Source organism: Brachypodium distachyon, chromosome 3 (genome assembly GCF_000005505.3).
Source record: "Brachypodium distachyon strain Bd21 chromosome 3, Brachypodium_distachyon_v3.0, whole genome shotgun sequence".
NCBI lineage: Eukaryota > Viridiplantae > Streptophyta > Magnoliopsida > Poales > Poaceae > Brachypodium > Brachypodium distachyon.
Genome location: NC_016133.3, coordinates 36,546,059 through 36,563,322, shown reverse-complemented (window position 1 = coordinate 36,563,322; position 17,264 = coordinate 36,546,059). Strand labels below are relative to the sequence as shown.

General features: G+C 49.2%; 3 protein-coding genes across 4 annotated transcripts; 2 read left to right on the top strand and 1 right to left on the bottom strand.

Moving 5' to 3' along the window:
* Window positions 1–3,303: 3,303 nt before the first annotated feature.
* Window positions 3,304–5,546, top strand: LOC104583701. The gene is made up of 3 exons (XM_010236751.3): window positions 3,304–3,596; window positions 3,897–4,018; window positions 4,781–5,546. Exons 1-3 carry the CDS (start codon window positions 3,391–3,393, stop codon window positions 5,161–5,163), a joined length of 711 nt encoding a protein of 236 aa, XP_010235053.1. The 5' UTR covers window positions 3,304–3,390; the 3' UTR covers window positions 5,164–5,546.
* A 1,290-nt stretch (window positions 5,547–6,836) lies between these two features.
* LOC100840138 (homeobox-leucine zipper protein ROC3) lies at window positions 6,837–12,844 on the bottom strand. Of its 2 annotated transcripts, XM_010236750.3 has the most exons (11): window positions 12,611–12,844; window positions 12,128–12,304; window positions 11,762–12,021; window positions 11,328–11,637; window positions 10,548–11,156; window positions 10,345–10,452; window positions 10,025–10,255; window positions 9,701–9,875; window positions 8,948–9,216; window positions 8,731–8,826; window positions 6,837–7,943 (listed from the first exon to the last, which is right to left on the bottom strand). In XM_010236750.3, exons 2-11 carry the CDS (start codon window positions 12,290–12,292, stop codon window positions 7,500–7,502), a joined length of 2,667 nt encoding a protein of 888 aa, XP_010235052.1. In that variant the 5' UTR covers window positions 12,293–12,304; window positions 12,611–12,844; the 3' UTR covers window positions 6,837–7,499. The 2 variants fall into 2 exon arrangements, with proteins under 2 accessions (XP_010235052.1, XP_024318297.1); XM_024462529.1 differs by lacking the exon at window positions 12,611–12,844 and having other exon boundaries at window positions 12,128–12,558.
* A 2,128-nt stretch (window positions 12,845–14,972) lies between these two features.
* Window positions 14,973–17,213, top strand: LOC100840444 (probable plastid-lipid-associated protein 3, chloroplastic). Its single transcript, XM_010236749.3, has 3 exons — window positions 14,973–15,595; window positions 16,001–16,196; window positions 16,698–17,213. The coding sequence occupies exons 1-3, from the start codon at window positions 15,051–15,053 to the stop codon at window positions 17,010–17,012; spliced, it is 1,056 nt and encodes a 351-aa protein (XP_010235051.1). The 5' UTR covers window positions 14,973–15,050; the 3' UTR covers window positions 17,013–17,213.
* The last annotated feature ends 51 nt before the right edge of the window (window positions 17,214–17,264 follow it).

The window sequence follows — 17,264 nt, the reverse complement described above, 5'->3', positions numbered from 1 at the left end:
AGGAAAACTAAGTCCACGATATATCGGACCATATCGAGTCTTAAGGAGAAGAGGACCTGTTGCCTACCAATTGGAATTGCCAGCGCATTTGCATGGGATTCATGATGTATTTCATATTTCTCAACTCCGCAAAAGCATAAAACCACCAAGAGAAAGGGTCATCGAACAAGGATTAACTCTTCGAAAGGATCTAACCTACGAAGAGCATCCAAGCCGAATCTTGGCAACCGACGAAAAGAAATGACGAAATAGAAAAATTAGGTTCTGCAAAGTGCAATGGGGAGATCATCTGGAGCGAGAAGCGACTTGGGAAAAAGAGGAAGACCTATGCAAGAAATATCCACACCTTTTTGAGGTTCGACCCTAAATTTTGAGGACGGAATTTCTTTTAAGGGGGGAAGGATGTGAAACCCCAGGTTTCTTAAACTCAAATTACATATTTCTAACACCATATATCACAAAAATAATACAAAGTCTTTATTACAAACAAGTATTTCAAAACATTTAAAGAAGTCATTTTCAATTTTACATTTCAGCCCTTGGACAATTTCTTAGCAGCCAAGAAATCCTTTTGTGGGCCCAAGTGCATGGATGCCATTTGTCACTTAGCAGCCAACAAACAATGCTTAAGAGAAAATTTCTTAGCAGCCAACAAACAATGCTTAAGAGAAAATAATACCCTCACCCTGCTACTGTTTAGAACTAGATCACATAATCACTTTGCTAGATTAATCACTATTTTGTTTGCTCTTGTGTGCATCTGCTTGTTCACTAGAATTTAGCAGTTAGATACATGGCAGTACATTGTTAGGATATATTTCACCCTAGTTTATCAGCATCTTTTTGTTCTCATGCACATGGTGTTGAGTTACTAAATCAAATCCTCTGTTAACTGTTAACAAGTATTATCTTTTTCAAAAACGAACAGAACATAGTCAGCTCAAGTAAATCAAGCAACACTCACATATTAATTTTTCTTAATTGACCACCTAATACTGCAAGCAACCACGAAGAGTAGAACTTGCTGTCAAGGAGAGAGAGGGACTTAACTTGTCTGTTAGGAAAACTTAGCAGTAGGCCGGTCCAAACGCCGGCGAGCTGGGGAGGAGGAAGTGTAGCCCCAGCTTCGCCGTCGCCGGTGACGGCGCCTTGACGCCATCGCACCTCCTTGTTGGTATTGTAGCTCAGCGTGTAGACGACCAGTAGGTGGAGGAGCACCGTGGTAGCAGGGAGAGAACGTGGTGGACCTCGCCGGAGCCGAGGTAGACGGCACTGGCCATGGCAGCCCAAGAAATGGGTTTACAAATTTGGGACGAGTAGATGTCGACTGGTAGAAATTAAACTTAGCAGTAGGGAGATCGAACTGGTGGCGGCGTACTGCGCTCGCTCGGGAGAGAATAGGGAAAGAGAGGCAGGAAACGAGAGAAAAAAAGGAGGAGGAGGAGAATAGATGCGGTCGGTGAAGTTTGTCTGTGCTTTATTTTTCTTTTTTTTCTTTTGCCTTCACAAATCGATGACACACTGGGTGGATTAGTACTACTTGCTGCTGGTTTCTGCTCACACACACACATACACACACATGTTTATTTCTCTCATCTGTTTGGCTTAGATATAGAATAGGAAAACTAGTGTAAGTTGTTGCACGTATGCTTTTTATTTTTATTTTCCCTTATTACTTTGTTGGTTAGAAACTTTTGTTAAACATGTGTATGAATTAAATATTAGGAGTTGACTCCGGACAAGTAGGATACCCGGACAGTATTTCTGAGTTGACCGGAGCGGTACCAGGCAAGTCGCATCCCTTGAACATGTGATACCATCATCTAGCATGTCATCATGGCATTTTCGGAGAAAAAAAATCATCGAATGGGATTATATTAGTTCTCGTTTTTGCGAGGATGCTTGTGTCGGACATCTCAATCGACTTACTAGTGATGTTGGTTAAGATCTAAGCGTCATTCCAATTCCCTCATCTCCCATGCGCTGCCGTTGTGGTCAACAAGTTGACTTATCTCTTACTATAAAACAATCATCTTCTCTGTAGCAAAACCAAAAACTACAACAGGTCTCAGCAGCCAAGACAACTTTATTAATCAGGACGGCAGTTCGTCAACACCTCTAGAAAGACGCTTGGGCTGATGGTGGTCGCCTCCATGGACTTCGGGCCGCAGCCTTTTGTTAGGCTATTACTAGTGACAGATGGTTTCTCGACCTCCCAACTCATCTTGCCGATGTCGAGCTCTCTCCATTCTTTGTCCTTTTCTATATGGTGTCACAGATTCAGTTGTCCGAGGGATCTAGGACTTCATTTCATAGAAGCTTTTAAGCAGTTGTTCTGAAGGTGCAGGCTCTGGAGAGATGCAACTTTTTTTGCATGGCTTTTAATCCAACAACACATCCCAACTGTCGATCTGCTTGAGAAGAAGAGCATTTCAAATGACAAATGGTGCCCCTTGTGTTTGCGTGCCTTGGAGGGTGCCATGCATCTCCTTGAGAAGAAGAGCATTTCAAAAGACAAAGGGTGGATGACGCTAAGAGAATTCATACCAAAGTGTCGGCGAGGGATGCTGCCTCCTTGTTTCTATCATCTCTTTGGACTATCTGAAATGAGAGGAATTGCATGATCTTCAATCTCAAACAGAACCCGCAAACGGTTGTTTTTCACCTAATCAGGTCCAAAGCGGATAGGCGCTCGTCCTTGGACCGGCAATGTTCCATGATGTGTCTTTGTAATCATGTTTTTCCTCATTTATTTTCCTCTGTCCTGTCTGTTTTGTTTGTTTTGGTTTTGCTATTGAGAAATCGCATGTTTTTTACTTAGAGATCAGTGGACGTGTTTGGCCGTTAGATCCAAACGTCGGTTGAGGTCTCATTGAAGATCTTTGCATCACTGTTTCTGAATAATGGTTAGCTCCAAGAAAAAGGTCATCGCCATCCAAACATCGGTTGAGGTCTCGTTGAAGATCTTTGCATCACTGTTTCTAAATATTTTAGAGAACTGTGACGGGGATGGATGAGCACACATTGTGTCTGCGTTTTGCACGGTTGCCTTCTAGTCCCTCCGTCCCATATTATGTACCTAGATGATTTTTGAATATAGATACATCCATATTTAGATAAAATTAAGTAACTTAATATGAGACGGAAGGAGTAGGAGTAATCAAAATTGTAGGAGAGACTGATGACACTGACACCTGACCGTACGAACAATGGCGGACACACGGAGGGCCACACAGAGGCAGACCGCAGAGTCGACGCGGCCAATCTGGGGGTAAACCTAACGGCCGGCCGCAGCTAACAAACTCCCTCCCGCCATCTCCACCCCCACCCCTCCTCTTCTTCTTCTTCCCGCAGCGCCTCTCCCCTCTTCCTCTGACCGCTCCTATATATATGTTCCCCATCACCACCGCAAGACTTCCCGATCGAGAGAGAACCAGAGCGCAGGCAGACGCAGAGAGATCGCCTTTCAGAGAGCGCTCAGCGGGGATGATCAGCAGCAGCATGTCGCCGGCCGGGAGCAGGAGGAGGGAGCACAGGAGCGGGGGCGGCCGGTTCAGGGCGGAGATCGAGATGGACAGAGGGGTCTCTCTCCCCAGGCGAGTCCCTTCCTCTCGATTCTTCTCCGTCTTCTTTCTTCTTGGATCCTCTCTTCAATGTGTTCCTCCCTCCCTTGCTCTGTTCTTTCCGCCGATCGTTGCTCTATTCTTGCGGTCGCCGCCATTGTTGCTTGCGCCCCTCTGCTCTTTCTGCTCCACGCTCTCTTCTTTCTCATCTAGTCTTCTTCTTCTTCCTCCCTGATTTCTCTGCTCAGTCAAGGATTTCTTGCTTTCTTGGTCGCTGATTCCCCGATTGGGTTAGATTCTTGGTGTTTGATCCGCGAATTGAAATGAATGCAGGAGCCCGGAGCAGGGGTTCGCCGCCGCCGTGAGAGAGCCGCTGGTGAGGCTGAAGCGGCCCAAGTACGACTTCGAGATGTGGGATTGGGGCTACTTCTCATGGCCGCACGACCGTCTCGACGGTAACCTCCCTAGCTCGTCTTCTTCCTCCCATCGATCATCGTGAACTGGTTGCTCGTTACTGAATCTGGACGGAATTCTTTTAGAAAGATGAATCTGGACGGAATTTAGGCTAGGTTAATCCCCCGCGCCCTTCTTTTGCCTTCAGGACTAACTGAATTGCGAGTTGGTTACTGAATCTGGACGGAAAACTTGACTAGGTTAATCAATCCATAGGAACCGCCGTACCAGAGAGCGGAACGTTATTGTATGCCTGCATCTGTAAATTCTGATGGGACCGTGCATGTTTAATTGTTCATCTCTAGGAATGTTCAATAATGCTGTAACAGTATTGTTCCTGACAAGAAACTGAATTCCTTGTATCTGCAGTCGTTCAACGAATCAGGATAGAAAATTTGGTGCAGTTATTACATAGGAGTACATCTGCAGAGTTCCATGAGAATTTCGTAGCTAGGATTTATTTGGTTCTTCAGTAATCTTCGTTTTGATCAGTAATGCTGTTGCAACACAAATTTCAAATAAGAAACGTGAAACATGGTTAAAATACAGTCAGGAATCTGATTTTTCTTTGTATCTGCAAATGCGTTTGCAGTAGCCTGTTTATGTTTGCAATATGGTACTACAAAGGTCAAAGGGTGTCGCTGAAAGTCTGAAGCTAGATGGAACAGTACATCGTGATTTCTGTTGATTCTTCAGTAGCTTTCGATTTCAACACACATCTTCCCTTTTGCTGACAAGAAACCTGAACCATGATCAAAATCCAGCCAACCTGGAGATGAGGGACAGCGACCCGAGGGCGACATTCGAGGCGGACCGCAAGGTGATCGACGGCTTCCTGAGCCGGAGCACGCTGCAGATAGAGGCCAGCGAGGGCTTCCGGAGCCGGAGCACGCTGAAGCGAGAGTCCAGCAATGACTTCCAGAACCGGAGCACAGTGCAGCCAGAGTCCGGCGACAACTTCCGGAGCCAGAGCACACTGCAGCTAGAGTCTAGCAATGGCTTCCGGAGCCAGAGCACACCGAAGCTAGAGATCGACGACGGCATGCCCTTTGGAGGCGGTGCGCTGCGGCGTTGGGGGTGCGCCGAGTCCAACCCCTTCCTGCTGGGGCGTGGCGAGGCGCTCCTGCAAGGCCCATGTGCATACTAGCATATCGCCAGTCCCTGCTGTAACGCACCCGCGCTTGTATATACCCTTGTTTGCAAATTGCAATGCACCGATAGTTCAATAGATCATAGGATGAATGATGCATCTGGCTCTGGCATCAGCATGCTGATCAGGATACAGTAGGACTAGCATCCCAGTCAGTCCAGAACTTGTGAGAGAAGATATTTTTGGTTCAGAACTGTGAGATAGACACTTTCTGTATAGTGGAGATTTGTAAATGCTCATGTAAACTCTCCAGGAGGAAAATTTTGGTTCATAACTGTGAGATAGACACTTTCTGTAGAGATTTGTACATGCTCATGTAAACTCTCCAGAATTCACTGGCTCTTCCGAATAAAGCTTTCTCCATAGTAGTATACTAAGCATATATAATTGTCATTTAGATATGCATATATATTTGCATTTTGACTTGCCATTCGATTCCTAGTTTTTGCTCTCTTGGTGTTTTGTCACTTGAGAAAGACAAGAAGAAGAAACAGCCAGAGCTCTGAGCTTGAGTGTTCTGCTTCCTTATTTACCATGTCATGACAAACAATCGCTCCAGAATGTAATGAGGATATTTTACAGTTGGCTTCTTTCTTTGAATTTGATGGCCAGCTTCACATTTAATTTGGGCAAGCTGTCCGTATGGTAAGCAGGAGCCAGAGCCAATGGCAGGGAGCGGCGCAGGGCAGTGGCAATGGCATGGCATGCAACGCCTGACCTGATGAATCATGATCCATGAAATGTCACCTGACCTCACCCCACTGTGCCAGGCACAGGGTCCTCCATCCATTGACTCAACCGACAGAAGTCATCAGCCTCAGCAATTCAGCATGCCAACAGGGCACATGGAGAAGATAGATTGAGAGCTCTAAAACTCCCTCATTTCAAGGGCTTCTTATTCTTCTTCTACTTGCCTTGCCACTGATAACACAAACACACACCACCACCAGTTGTCTCCCTCGACAGCACACCACATATCAAAATACATGGCCCAGGAGGACCATTTATTTAAGACAGGATGATTAAACACATGCATGCAAGGACACCTCCAACCATTCTGCTGTCACTGTCAGGACTCCAAAACCTAGTTGAAGATAGGGAGACCCCTTCCTGATCCAGCTAGAGGACCAAGCATGCAACCACATTGCATACATGGCACACACAAGTCAAGGAATCAAACACATCCAGTATGGGCATAGGTAGAATAGAGCTATCTATAGATACTAGACAGGGAGATCTATGGCATGGTATGCAGAGTTCTTTGGAAGAAAAAAAAGAGAAAGAAGAACCTTTCGATGTGGTCCCTTTTCATAGTATTTGTGAGAGGCATCCCCCCAACTACCCAACAGACACAGCATCTCCATGTGTAGGAGTATAGTACAGGGGGAAATTAATAAGCAGCAGCAGCTGAAGCTTGAACAGCACAGCATTGCCTTGCAGCCCAAAAATTGGTCCTCTTCCACAGTTGTAGGTTGTCAGAAATTTTCAAGCAATGGAGGAGGCTAGTGCACCATGACAAGGGATCCAATGCAATACTACAATGCAGCAGAAAGGCAGGGCATTCAAGGCCTGGCACAGATTGGGTTGACACAAAAAACAAAAGGCAGCATCCACATTCACTGCCATCCAACAACCAGAGAGAGAGAGAGAGAGAGATTTGCAAATTGAAATGTACTAGCAAAAAAATTGAGTGAGAAATTAACACGGTAATAGTAAAACATAAGCCAAAGGTTTACAGAAAAGGCAAAGGCAGCGCAGAGAGGAAACAAGTCAATTCCCGAACCAAGACCCTCCTTTGCTAGTGGGAAGGGTCACAAATGGTTCGCTCTTGACTCCTCCTCTCTTTCCTTTATCTTCTCTCCTACAATCTGCTTAATAAGTCTTCAACAAGTCTACCACAAAGCACACGCTCAAACTAAGTATTCTCATTATTACAAAATCAAAGAAAAGATACCAGAGCTAACCTTCACAGTCTGACTTTTGAGCAAGGGAACAGAGAGGGGGAGCAGCAAGAACTAGATGGACCAAAATGCCTGGGCTGATTCAGTTGGTTGGTGCAAGTGAGAGCTTGACAAGACCCTTCCAAATTGGAGATTACCTTCCCAAAATGATCAAAATGCCCCCAGTGCTTACTTGTGGGTATTTTTGTCATTTTGAGAGGCACATGGCGGGAAGAGAGGAGTTTCGAAGTTGAACATGTTAGGGTTGGGTTCTTGTCAAATCCTCCCTTGCCGCTGAGCTAACAGACACGATTGAGATGTTAGCAGGTAGCGAAATTATTGGACTTGGCATTTTGTTCTTGCTCCCCTCTGTTCCCACCCAGTCTTTCTTGCTTACTGATCGGAACCTGCAGACACCGGCTCAGACCGGCTCGCTCCGGCACCTTTAAGTGCTGTTGTAATCTGGTGAATGGTGTTGCAGATATGGCTGTTGATTGCAGTGACACTCGAGAGGTTAAGCTTAGCCGACGGTACGGCGCTGGCTAGCACCTGCATGCCGACGGTGAGGAGGCAGCCATTGGCGGGCTCATCTGCGTTACCTGGAGTACTTTCACCGTCGCCTGTGTTTGCTCTAGTTGCTGAAGGTGAAGGGTTGGTGGCTGGGAAGATTGCAAAGCCCAGGGGGAGGAGAGGGATGTAGGAAGGGTCCTCGCCGCTCATTGTCACCTGGATGGCATCAACATCCACGGTGGCAAACACTACAAGGCTTCCACCATCAGGGTGGGTGCTGGTCTCCTGCAGCAGGAGCTCCACATTTTGTGATGAGTTGCTTGCAGCCTGTGTGTAGGGGTTGCAAAAATGTTAGTGTCAAACATTTTACTGAGATGTCAGCCTGGGATAAATGGTAATCTAAATTTAGTTGCAATCACAAGAAAAAAGAAAATCAAACTCTCTTCGACGAATTATACATGTACTTCCATATTTACAGGGATGTCAAAGGAGCTAGATGGCACAATAAGATTAAAACATGGAAAGGCAGTAAACGAAGCTAAGTTATTAGACATAAATTTGTACGCCTTATTTGCAGCTGAAATTTGTTGGTATTGATAGCACAGGAACGAATATACTTCAGTAGGAAATTGCAGTGATGCATGTGCCAGCCTCAGCCTAGACCACTCCAATCTCATTTAATGTGGCATCTTGATCAGCCAGAATTAATTTCTTGTCCTTGGTATTGGTCGTAAACAGTAAGTGTTTTGAAGAACTATTAAAATGAACATGGTTCTTCACCAGGCAGAAGTTACTGCAGTAAGTCAGTAGCACTGAGCTATTTAAAACGTCTGCTTCATTTTTGGCATGTTTACTGTATATTTTCGTGTTAAACATACAATACATTATTATTTAACTTCCAATAAAATCCGAGTCATTGGTATTTAAGAGCTGACAAATTGTGATTATACTCTTTCAGCATAAGTACTCATAAGTTATAGGTGCCAATGAAACTGAATTAGTGTGATTATGCTGTTGGAGCAAATTAAATATGTGGTACATGGCTCAAAACAAGAGAAAAACTAGTAAGGGACTCCAGCATTCAGAAGTTGCAATGACTGGAAAGAGTACTTACATTTATGCGAAGAAGAGAAATGCAGTTCCTCGGGTGAGATCCATTTGCAATATGTGCCACCTCTTGAAGAGAGCTTCCGTTTGACATAATCTCGAGCTGCAAAAGCACAACTTCTGTTAGGAAACCGATGAATTAAGCTAAAAAATAGAAGAACATAACTAAAACTAACAGGGATAACAGCATTTGAGCAGATATTAGATATACAGATCAGTGCTACCTGACAACGCTGTTGCTCGTCTGCAAGAAGTTCAAACACCTGCTGATGGCTGAAAGGAAGCCAGCTTGTCGACACCGCTGTGAGGATGACACCACTAGGCTGCCCAGGCTCAGTGTTCTTCCTTGTTGTGACCCTGATTGTGTCCTCCGTAGAATCAGATAGCGCCGTCCAAGATTGGCTCCCGGATGCACTGATGTTAGCACAGAAGGCGGTGATCATCCGCTGTGACAGCCTCATCATATTTGTCCTCGCCTCAGGGGTGCGAATCACTGGGAATCAGGAAATCAAGACAAGCAAAGAGAACAGAATGGTTAAGACTCTTGTCAGGATGGATGAATGTCGACTTAAAATTTTTTTGCTGGAAAAGAAGTGCAGTGCATGGCAAGTATAACAGGTTTAAATCACAACCCATCGATTAAAAATTTGGCACCAGAATTCCAGGATATATGATGATAAATGGCGTGTGGTTGAAAAGAAGCGACTATGCTGTCTATGCACTGGGCCTCTGAGGCAAATGGTCAAACACTTGGCAGGCAGGCAGGCAGGCAGGCAGGTATGGGCTGAGCACACGCAAAGAAATTCATGGCGAAATCGAACGTATTAGACATGGCAAGGCCTGGCATCATCCAATTCGCATTCATGCGCCGCAGCACGCGCAGGATGAGCAAGATGATGAGAACTGAGCAGAAGAAATTGCAGCACACATGCGTACATGAAACTGAGAAGGCAGAGCGATGCTTATATCATCATTACCTCCTTGGTCGGCGATGTTGCGGGCGAGCTCGCTGGCAAGGCGCTCGCACTGGCGCTGGAGGACGGCGACCCAGCGGGTCGCCCCAAAGGCGGCGCCGCCGGCCACATGGTCCTTGAACACCGGCTGCAGCGGCTTCTCATCCCCGACCACCTCCATGTGCTCCACCCACACAACCTGCATCCATCCATCAATCCACGTGTCGACCATCAATTTATGCCACGTAAGCCATTGCAACATGCAATGCCACGTAAGCCATGCAGCTGAACATGCAAACGCCACGTCACCCATGCAACGCAACATGCATTGGCTGGAGAGTCGCGTACCCTAGAGTAGCCATTGGGCGCGTCCTGGATGATGCAGCCGGACGGGCGGCGCCGGCACCGGACCACCGCGCTGGTCTGCTGCTGCTGCTGGAGAAGGTCGTCCTGGAAGCCGTCGGCGGGGAAGTCGACGATGGACCAGCTGCCCTCGTCGGCGTTGTGCACGCAGTAGCGGAAGAAGACCACCTCCCTCGCCGGCACCAGAGGAGACAGGAACTGCACCTCCGCTTGCATCTGCCATGACATGCAATGTTGTTCACTTTAGATTCGATCAACGAAAACAATACAGATTAATTAGAATTTTTAAAGGAATATATGGTTACCAGGATGAGGGATCCACTGGCGAGATGGCCGGAGGCAGCTCCATTGTGTATCACCTGAATGGTCCTTGCCTTGGACACGATCGAAGGGAACAGCTCCATCCACTTGTTCTGCACCCCCAATTAATGTGAAATTGTGAATCGATCAAAGTTGATCAATCGACGTGGAAAGCAAAACGCAAGCAATATATGAATGAAGTTCTCACGGCGTCGAGGAAAGCGTCGACGAGGGTGATGCTGTTCATGATGACGACGGCGCCGTCGCGAGTCCCCTCGGTCCTCAACGCCGCGGAGGCGGCGGCGAGGTCACCCTGCTGCTGCTGTTTGTTGCCAGCGTCGACGACAGGCCAGCTGAAGACCCTGGCGTGCTCAGCGGCATCCATGACCTCCCCAGAGGCGCCAGCCACGCGGCGCGCCCAGAGCGGGTCCCCGGCGCGGCACATCCTGGCGAGGTGTTCGGCGGCCGTGGCGGCCAGGTCCAGCACCAGCTGCCTGTCCTGCTCCTGGACCACCACGGGCGCCATGTACGACGACACCGCGGAGACCCCGGGGTGTTGGTGGCCGTGGTCGGCCATCTGCAGCTGCGGCACGGAGGTCATGAGGTGGTGGTCGGCCATGGCGCCGCCGCCGTGCTGCTGGTGGTCGGCGAAGTGGCGCGAGTAGACGCTCATGTCGAGGTCGAGCTGCTGCGGCGGCATCAGCATCGGCGCGGACATCGCCGACATGCACCCCAGCAGCGACGACATGCCGCCGCCCGGCTGCTGCTGCTGCCGCCCGCCGCCGTACCTCGTGGCGATGCTCGCCAGGCGGTCCAGCTGCAAGCACCACATCAAGTACACACAACAACAACAACAACATTAGCACAGGTAAAAGCCAACAACAACTTGGAGGAGTAGTAGTACATTACACCAAACCCCATCTGGCTAGGGTTTATGTATGCGACCGACGCAAAAACAAGAGAATGACGAAGGAGTCTCAGGACCGACCTCGTCTTTGAGCCTGGCGTTCTCGACGCGGAGAGTCTGCTCCTCGTAGGGGACGTCGGCGAGGACGGCGCCTGGGTGGCCGCAGGTGGGGCAGACGACGTTGCGGAGCGCGGCCTGGAGGCGGAAGTTGTCCGTCTTGAGGGACTCGTTCTCGGCGCGGAGGATGACGTTGTCCGCCCTGTCCTGCTGCGCCTTCATCTGCGTGCGCCGGTTCTGGAACCAGAACTTGACCTGCCGAGGCTTCAGCCCCAGCTCCTGGCTCAGCTTCAGGCGCTGCTTGTCGTCCGGGTGCGGGCACTCCTTGAACAACCTGATCCACAAGCATATCCGTATATATATGTCGTCAGATCAGATCAGACCCATATTCATATATTCATCAGGTAATGCAATGCACTGATATGGAGTATATGAAAGGAAATGGGTTAAGTTCTTACGCCTCCATCTGCTGGATCTGGTGCGCCGTGTGCCGGTGGTAACGCTTCTTCTTACCGCCGTTCGCTGCGTTGTTGCCGTTGTTGGCTGCTCCTGTTGACGCCATGTTTGGCTCGTTGTGGTGCGGCTTGTGGTCGTCGTCGTCGAAGGCGAGGAGGCCGTCCAGGTGCGCGCTGCCGGAGCCGCCGCTGAGCTCGGCCATGTCCATCTCGGTCAGGTCCATGTCGTCGTCCTTGCCCATGCTCATCACGCCTTCCTCCTTCTGCACCCAAACAAACCATGGACACACACAGATTGATTAAAAACTTAATCAGCAAGGAAGCAACCAAAACGAGGTAGGAGTATGCATGAACAGAAGTTGGACTTACGGGGATCAAGGTGGTGGAGAAGTGGTGGTGGTGGAAGGGCGCCATGCCCATGTTGAAGCCGCCAGGGTTGGGCTGCATGAGCGGGGAGGCGAAGAGCGCGTCGGCGGAGGAGGAGCCCCCCGCCATGGCCGCCATGGACGACAGAACCTGGCAGTCCCCAAACATCTCCGTTGATTCCTGGATCGATAGAAGCACACAACAGCAAAACCTAATTAATTAACCTCCGGGCGGGCGCTTCCTTCACCCTGAGAAGGCAAAACAAGGCGAGGAGGACGAAGCAAGCATGGTAGAGAGAGGGTGTGGTGGTACAGGGAGGAAGGGGAAGAAGATTTAGGGAGGGGTGTAGTAAAGGGAAAGATTTGGAGGAGGAGAGGAGGCCGGAGACTGGGGTAGGTGAAAGAAAAGAGCAAAAGCTTTGGAGAGAGAGAGAGAGAGAGAGAGGGGCAAGGCAAGGAAGGAGAAGTAAATGGCGAGAGTAAATACCCTTGTCGGTTGTTCTGTGCCTCGCCTGCGCTCCTGTCTCCGCCGGCAGCCGCCCCTTTCGCTTCCTCCCTCCTATCCGCAGTTCGACGGACGGAGACGGAGAAGAAAGGCCGAGATCGGCAACCCCTGCTCCTAATCCTCGCAGCACGAGGAAGCGGAAGGCGAGTGGAGTGTGTGTGGAGCAGCAGCAGACGGGGAAGAGAGAGCGACTCCTCTGATCTGGCTTTGACCTCCTATGAAGGAGGAGGAAGGGAAGGAGGAGGCGTTTGCGGTTTGGTCTTTCTGGATGGATTTCTCGGTCGCTGACACCGCTGCCCCGCCGTTGAATCCGCGTTCGCTCGGGCCCCACCTGGTGGTGACCCCCGCACGCCCGCCCTCGCGGGCCTCGTGGAGCCGCCTGCCCCGTGGGGACCGCAAGCCAGGCGAGCGGTGAATGGGGAAAAAAAAAGAGAGGCAGGGGGTAAAGTGAAAGAGGTGAGGCAGTAAATGCGGGGTAATTAGGGAGCGGATTACAGCACCCGGGGGGGTGAGGCAGTAAATGCGGGCCTTAACTCGCTCCGCCAACAGTAACGGGCCGTTGAACCCGCTAACTTTTCCGGCCACGTGTCGGTCCGGCTTGACCCGAGGCTCGCTCGCTCGCTCTCCGCTGGCTGGGCGTGCGTTTTCGGTTCGTGCTGGACGGGCAGAGCCAGAGAGACTGAGAGAGGTAGAAGTCAACACGTTTCCTTTTCCGTTCCCGCGCTAGCTATAGCCTGTGCGTATGTGCGCTCCAGCCAAGGAAGACGCTCCTTGTGTCTCCCCGTCCGTCCGATGAAGCTTGCGAGATCCAGACCGTCCGTCCGTCGCTGTAGAGGCTGGCCGCGTTACGGCGTCTCGGGCCATGTGTTGTCGGAGCCCGGCCAGTACGTACGTGACATGCATGGTGTCGATCTTCGTACGATACAGCTGTTTACTGTAACGTACAGTGCGAGAGATGTTTGCGAAAAAAGAAAAGAAAAGTTTTCGGTGGATCGATATATGGACGAGAGTAAATGCTCGATCGACGGATCGGATCTTCTCTCTCTCCCTCCCAAGGCGCGCGCTGCTGCTGCAGGATCGCCGTATCTTCTCCTTCATCGTGCGATCGAGAAATTCCAGATCGCCGTATCACGCGGCGTTAATCGTCCGTATTCTGTTTCCCTTTTTCTTTCGTCGTGATAAAACATGGAAAGAATTAAAACGTGGTGCTAGCCAGTTTCTCATTCTGGACGTGTAAATCGTCCCGTTTAATCCCGTGTATTCTTTTTCGTCTGTGCATATAAGCCATGTAAGCATGACTTCTTACTAGTTCTTCTTATAAATAGAGAATTGCTTCTAGTAATATGCAATGACCCCAATGCCCCTGGTAGTATATATGTATGCGCGGCAAAGGACTGGGCATGGAACAGCAAGCATATGCACGCAAGACATGCGAGAAATAAGCAATCTAGGAGTCGTTTGATCGACGTGCATATATAGGATGGGACGGGATGGAAAATGAATAAATGGCAGCTAGCTGGGCCGGGACGGCGGCAGGACAATGCTGATCTCCAATGAATGCCCGCAATGTTGACACACAGTGACACTAGAGGAGGAGGAGCAAAGGTTTTTTTAGCTAGACCCTTGGTTCACTGTTGTTCGGTACGTACACATTCACCTTTATTGAACTGCAAAACACATTTACTCCAGGCATGTGAGTGAGAGCTTCGTAGTTTGCAGTACAAATCGCTTCTCCGGTCCGGCTTTACCTACCAGACAGCAGACAGTCACAACCAACTTCTTCTTCTCCATGGGAGTAAGGGCTACCGCAAGTAAATCGAGCAAGAAAAGCAACGTAAGAGCGAGAATAATAAGGTGACGCAGGCACTCTAGGGATTTAAATATTGTATTTTTGTTTGGTTGGAGGAAAGAGAAAAGAAGAGAAAAGAGAAGTGGGCTATTATCTAATAGCCAGCTGCAGCACGTGCTCCTAGACACTTTATGTGTAGTCCTCCTCATAACAAAATGATACATTCTTATAGCCATCTTATTATACATGCTAGCTATATGTTAGATAAAAATGACATGACAGAAGTTTATAGTAGCAACAGGCTAAACTATTAATCTTGCTCTAATTAACCGCAAATGGATAACTGGAGACATTCTTTACTTTCTCTAGGGAAACATTTGCATTTGCAGGGCTCGAGTTGTTTGGGCCGTCGATGCCTGCGGGCCCTACGTGGCAGCCCGACTACGCAGCAACCCGTGACGTCCAAATACAAGGCCAGGCCTTTTACACGACAGATAGAAGGCCCGTTAATGCTGCGAAAGAAAAAAGGTGCCTCTTCTTTTCGCTGTCCACTCCTCTTCCTCCTCCTCCTCCCCGCCCGCACGGCGCCACACGCGCAACAAGCCAAGAGCGTCGACAATCACTCGTTCGACCATGGCTCCCCTCTTCGCCACCACCCACGCGGCCCTCCTGCCCATCTCCCCCGGCACCGCCTCCCCCGCCGCGCTCCTCCGCGCCGGCCGCCTCAGGATCAGGCCCGCGCCGCGCCGCCGCGTCATCCGTGCCGCTGCATCCGGGAAACCCGATCCCACGGTCGACGACGACGAGTGGGGAAGCGAGAACCCCGCCTCCGAACCGAGCCCCGTCGTCGCCGACGAGTGGGGCGAGCCGGGGGTGGCCGAGCCCGAGCAGCCCTCCGGCGCCGACGCTCCTACCAACGACGACGAGTGGGGTGGGGAGCCCACGCCCACGCCGCCCACTCCGGTTCCGGCTACTGCTGCGGAGGGGGAGGATAAGGATGAGGGGCGGGAGGACCTGAAGCGGTGCTTGGTGGACACGGTGTACGACTCCGGCCTGGGCCTCAAGGCGTCCTCGGAGGTCAGAGGGGAGGTCGTGGAGCTCGTTGCCCAGCTCGAGGCGGCAAATCCCACGCCGGCGCCCGTCCAGGCACCGGACCTCGACGGAAACTGGATCCTTCTGTGAGCTTTTATCTCATTTCTTGGCTTCGTGCTGTCAATTACTTCGATCGTCACTTCGTGTGGCATCCCAGTATTAGTGTACGAAGTACATCATTGCTTCGTGTTAGTAGTAGATTGGGCTGATTGATGATTGCAGTTGCCCTTCTTCTGACCAAAGGGTGTTACTGTTGTAACTTGCATTTGATGGTGAAATGGGGTGTAGTGAACCAGTGGTCCAAGCCCAAGGGAGGTCTGTTTCTAGCTTAGCTGGGCGTACAATATCCACTTAGTGCTAGTATTACTTTGCCAAAGTAACTGTTCAAATGATCCCTCTTACAATTCTCAATACTGGCCATCTTCAATCATCGCAGTAAGTGAATTCAGTCAATTATACCTACTTAGTTCTGTATGGTCTTCAACTCGCAGGTATACAGCATACTCAGAGCTCTTACCTATTCTACTGGCTGGGGCAACACCATTCTCCAAAGTTGAGAAGATATCTCAAGAAATTGACTCGAGAAGCATGACCATAGTTAACGCCTCTACTATTTCGACCCCATTTGCTTCATTTTCATTCAGTGCAACTGCTTCCTTCGAGGTTCAAAGTTCGTCAAGGATAGAGGTACAAACTTGCCTGTCATGAATGTTATGCTCTCTTTGGTTGCTGCATTGGTTATTCAGCTTTCCAGACATGTCGTCTGCAACGGTTAAGTTGCCTCTTCGATATTTTGAAGCACCATGCTGCATCATTAGATTTTTTTAGTGCAGAGATCCATGTTTAAATTACATTAACAGTTGCATCTACCTACTATTTAAAAAATGCAATGTAAGTTGGCAACATAGGAGTGGCCCCTTTCTGTTCGATGATCAACAACGCGTCATACAACGGATTGACAAAATGTAATCACACATAGCCTACAAGCCTCTACAATTAAACAGATGTATTTGATATTTTTATTGCTGTCTTGCCTTTTCTTTCTTGAGTGTGCCAACTGACTGTTTATAAATCATGGTGTATAGATGCTTAAGGTGTACATTATGATTGTTCAATCCGCGAACTCTGCATTTAACATGTAAACCTTACACGGGCCAAGCTGACATGTTGATTATCATATTCATGAAGGTCCAATTTAAAGAGGGAAGCTTCCAGCCTCCGGAGATATCATCATCTGTAAAACTACCTGCACAAATCGCCATATTTGGGCAGAAGATCAGCTTGGGGCCAGTCCAGCAGCTGCTGAACCCTCTTCAGCAAGCCTTTGCTGGCATCGCAGGGTCCATCTCTGGGCAGCCACCCCTCAAGGTACCAATTCCGGGCAACAACAGGGCTAAGTCCTGGCTTTTGACAACCTACCTGGACAAAGACCTGAGGATATCGAGAGGCGATGGAGGCGGCTTGTTTGTTCTTGCCAAAGAGGGGAGCCCTTTACTAGATTAACTGTACATATGTAACAGACGCCATTATTCATATATAGGAGGCTCAAAAACACTGCTACAAGGCAAAATTCTTCACCTCTCATGATACACATTTTTCTGACGGTTTTGCAGAGTCCCAGTCACACCAGTACTGAATCAATTAGCCTTTTATTGGACCTATCTCCATACACTCTTTTATAAATATATAGTTTGGTTTGTTTTATCATAGGTACATTTTGATCCACATTGCTCACGCAACTAATGAAATAGGTGG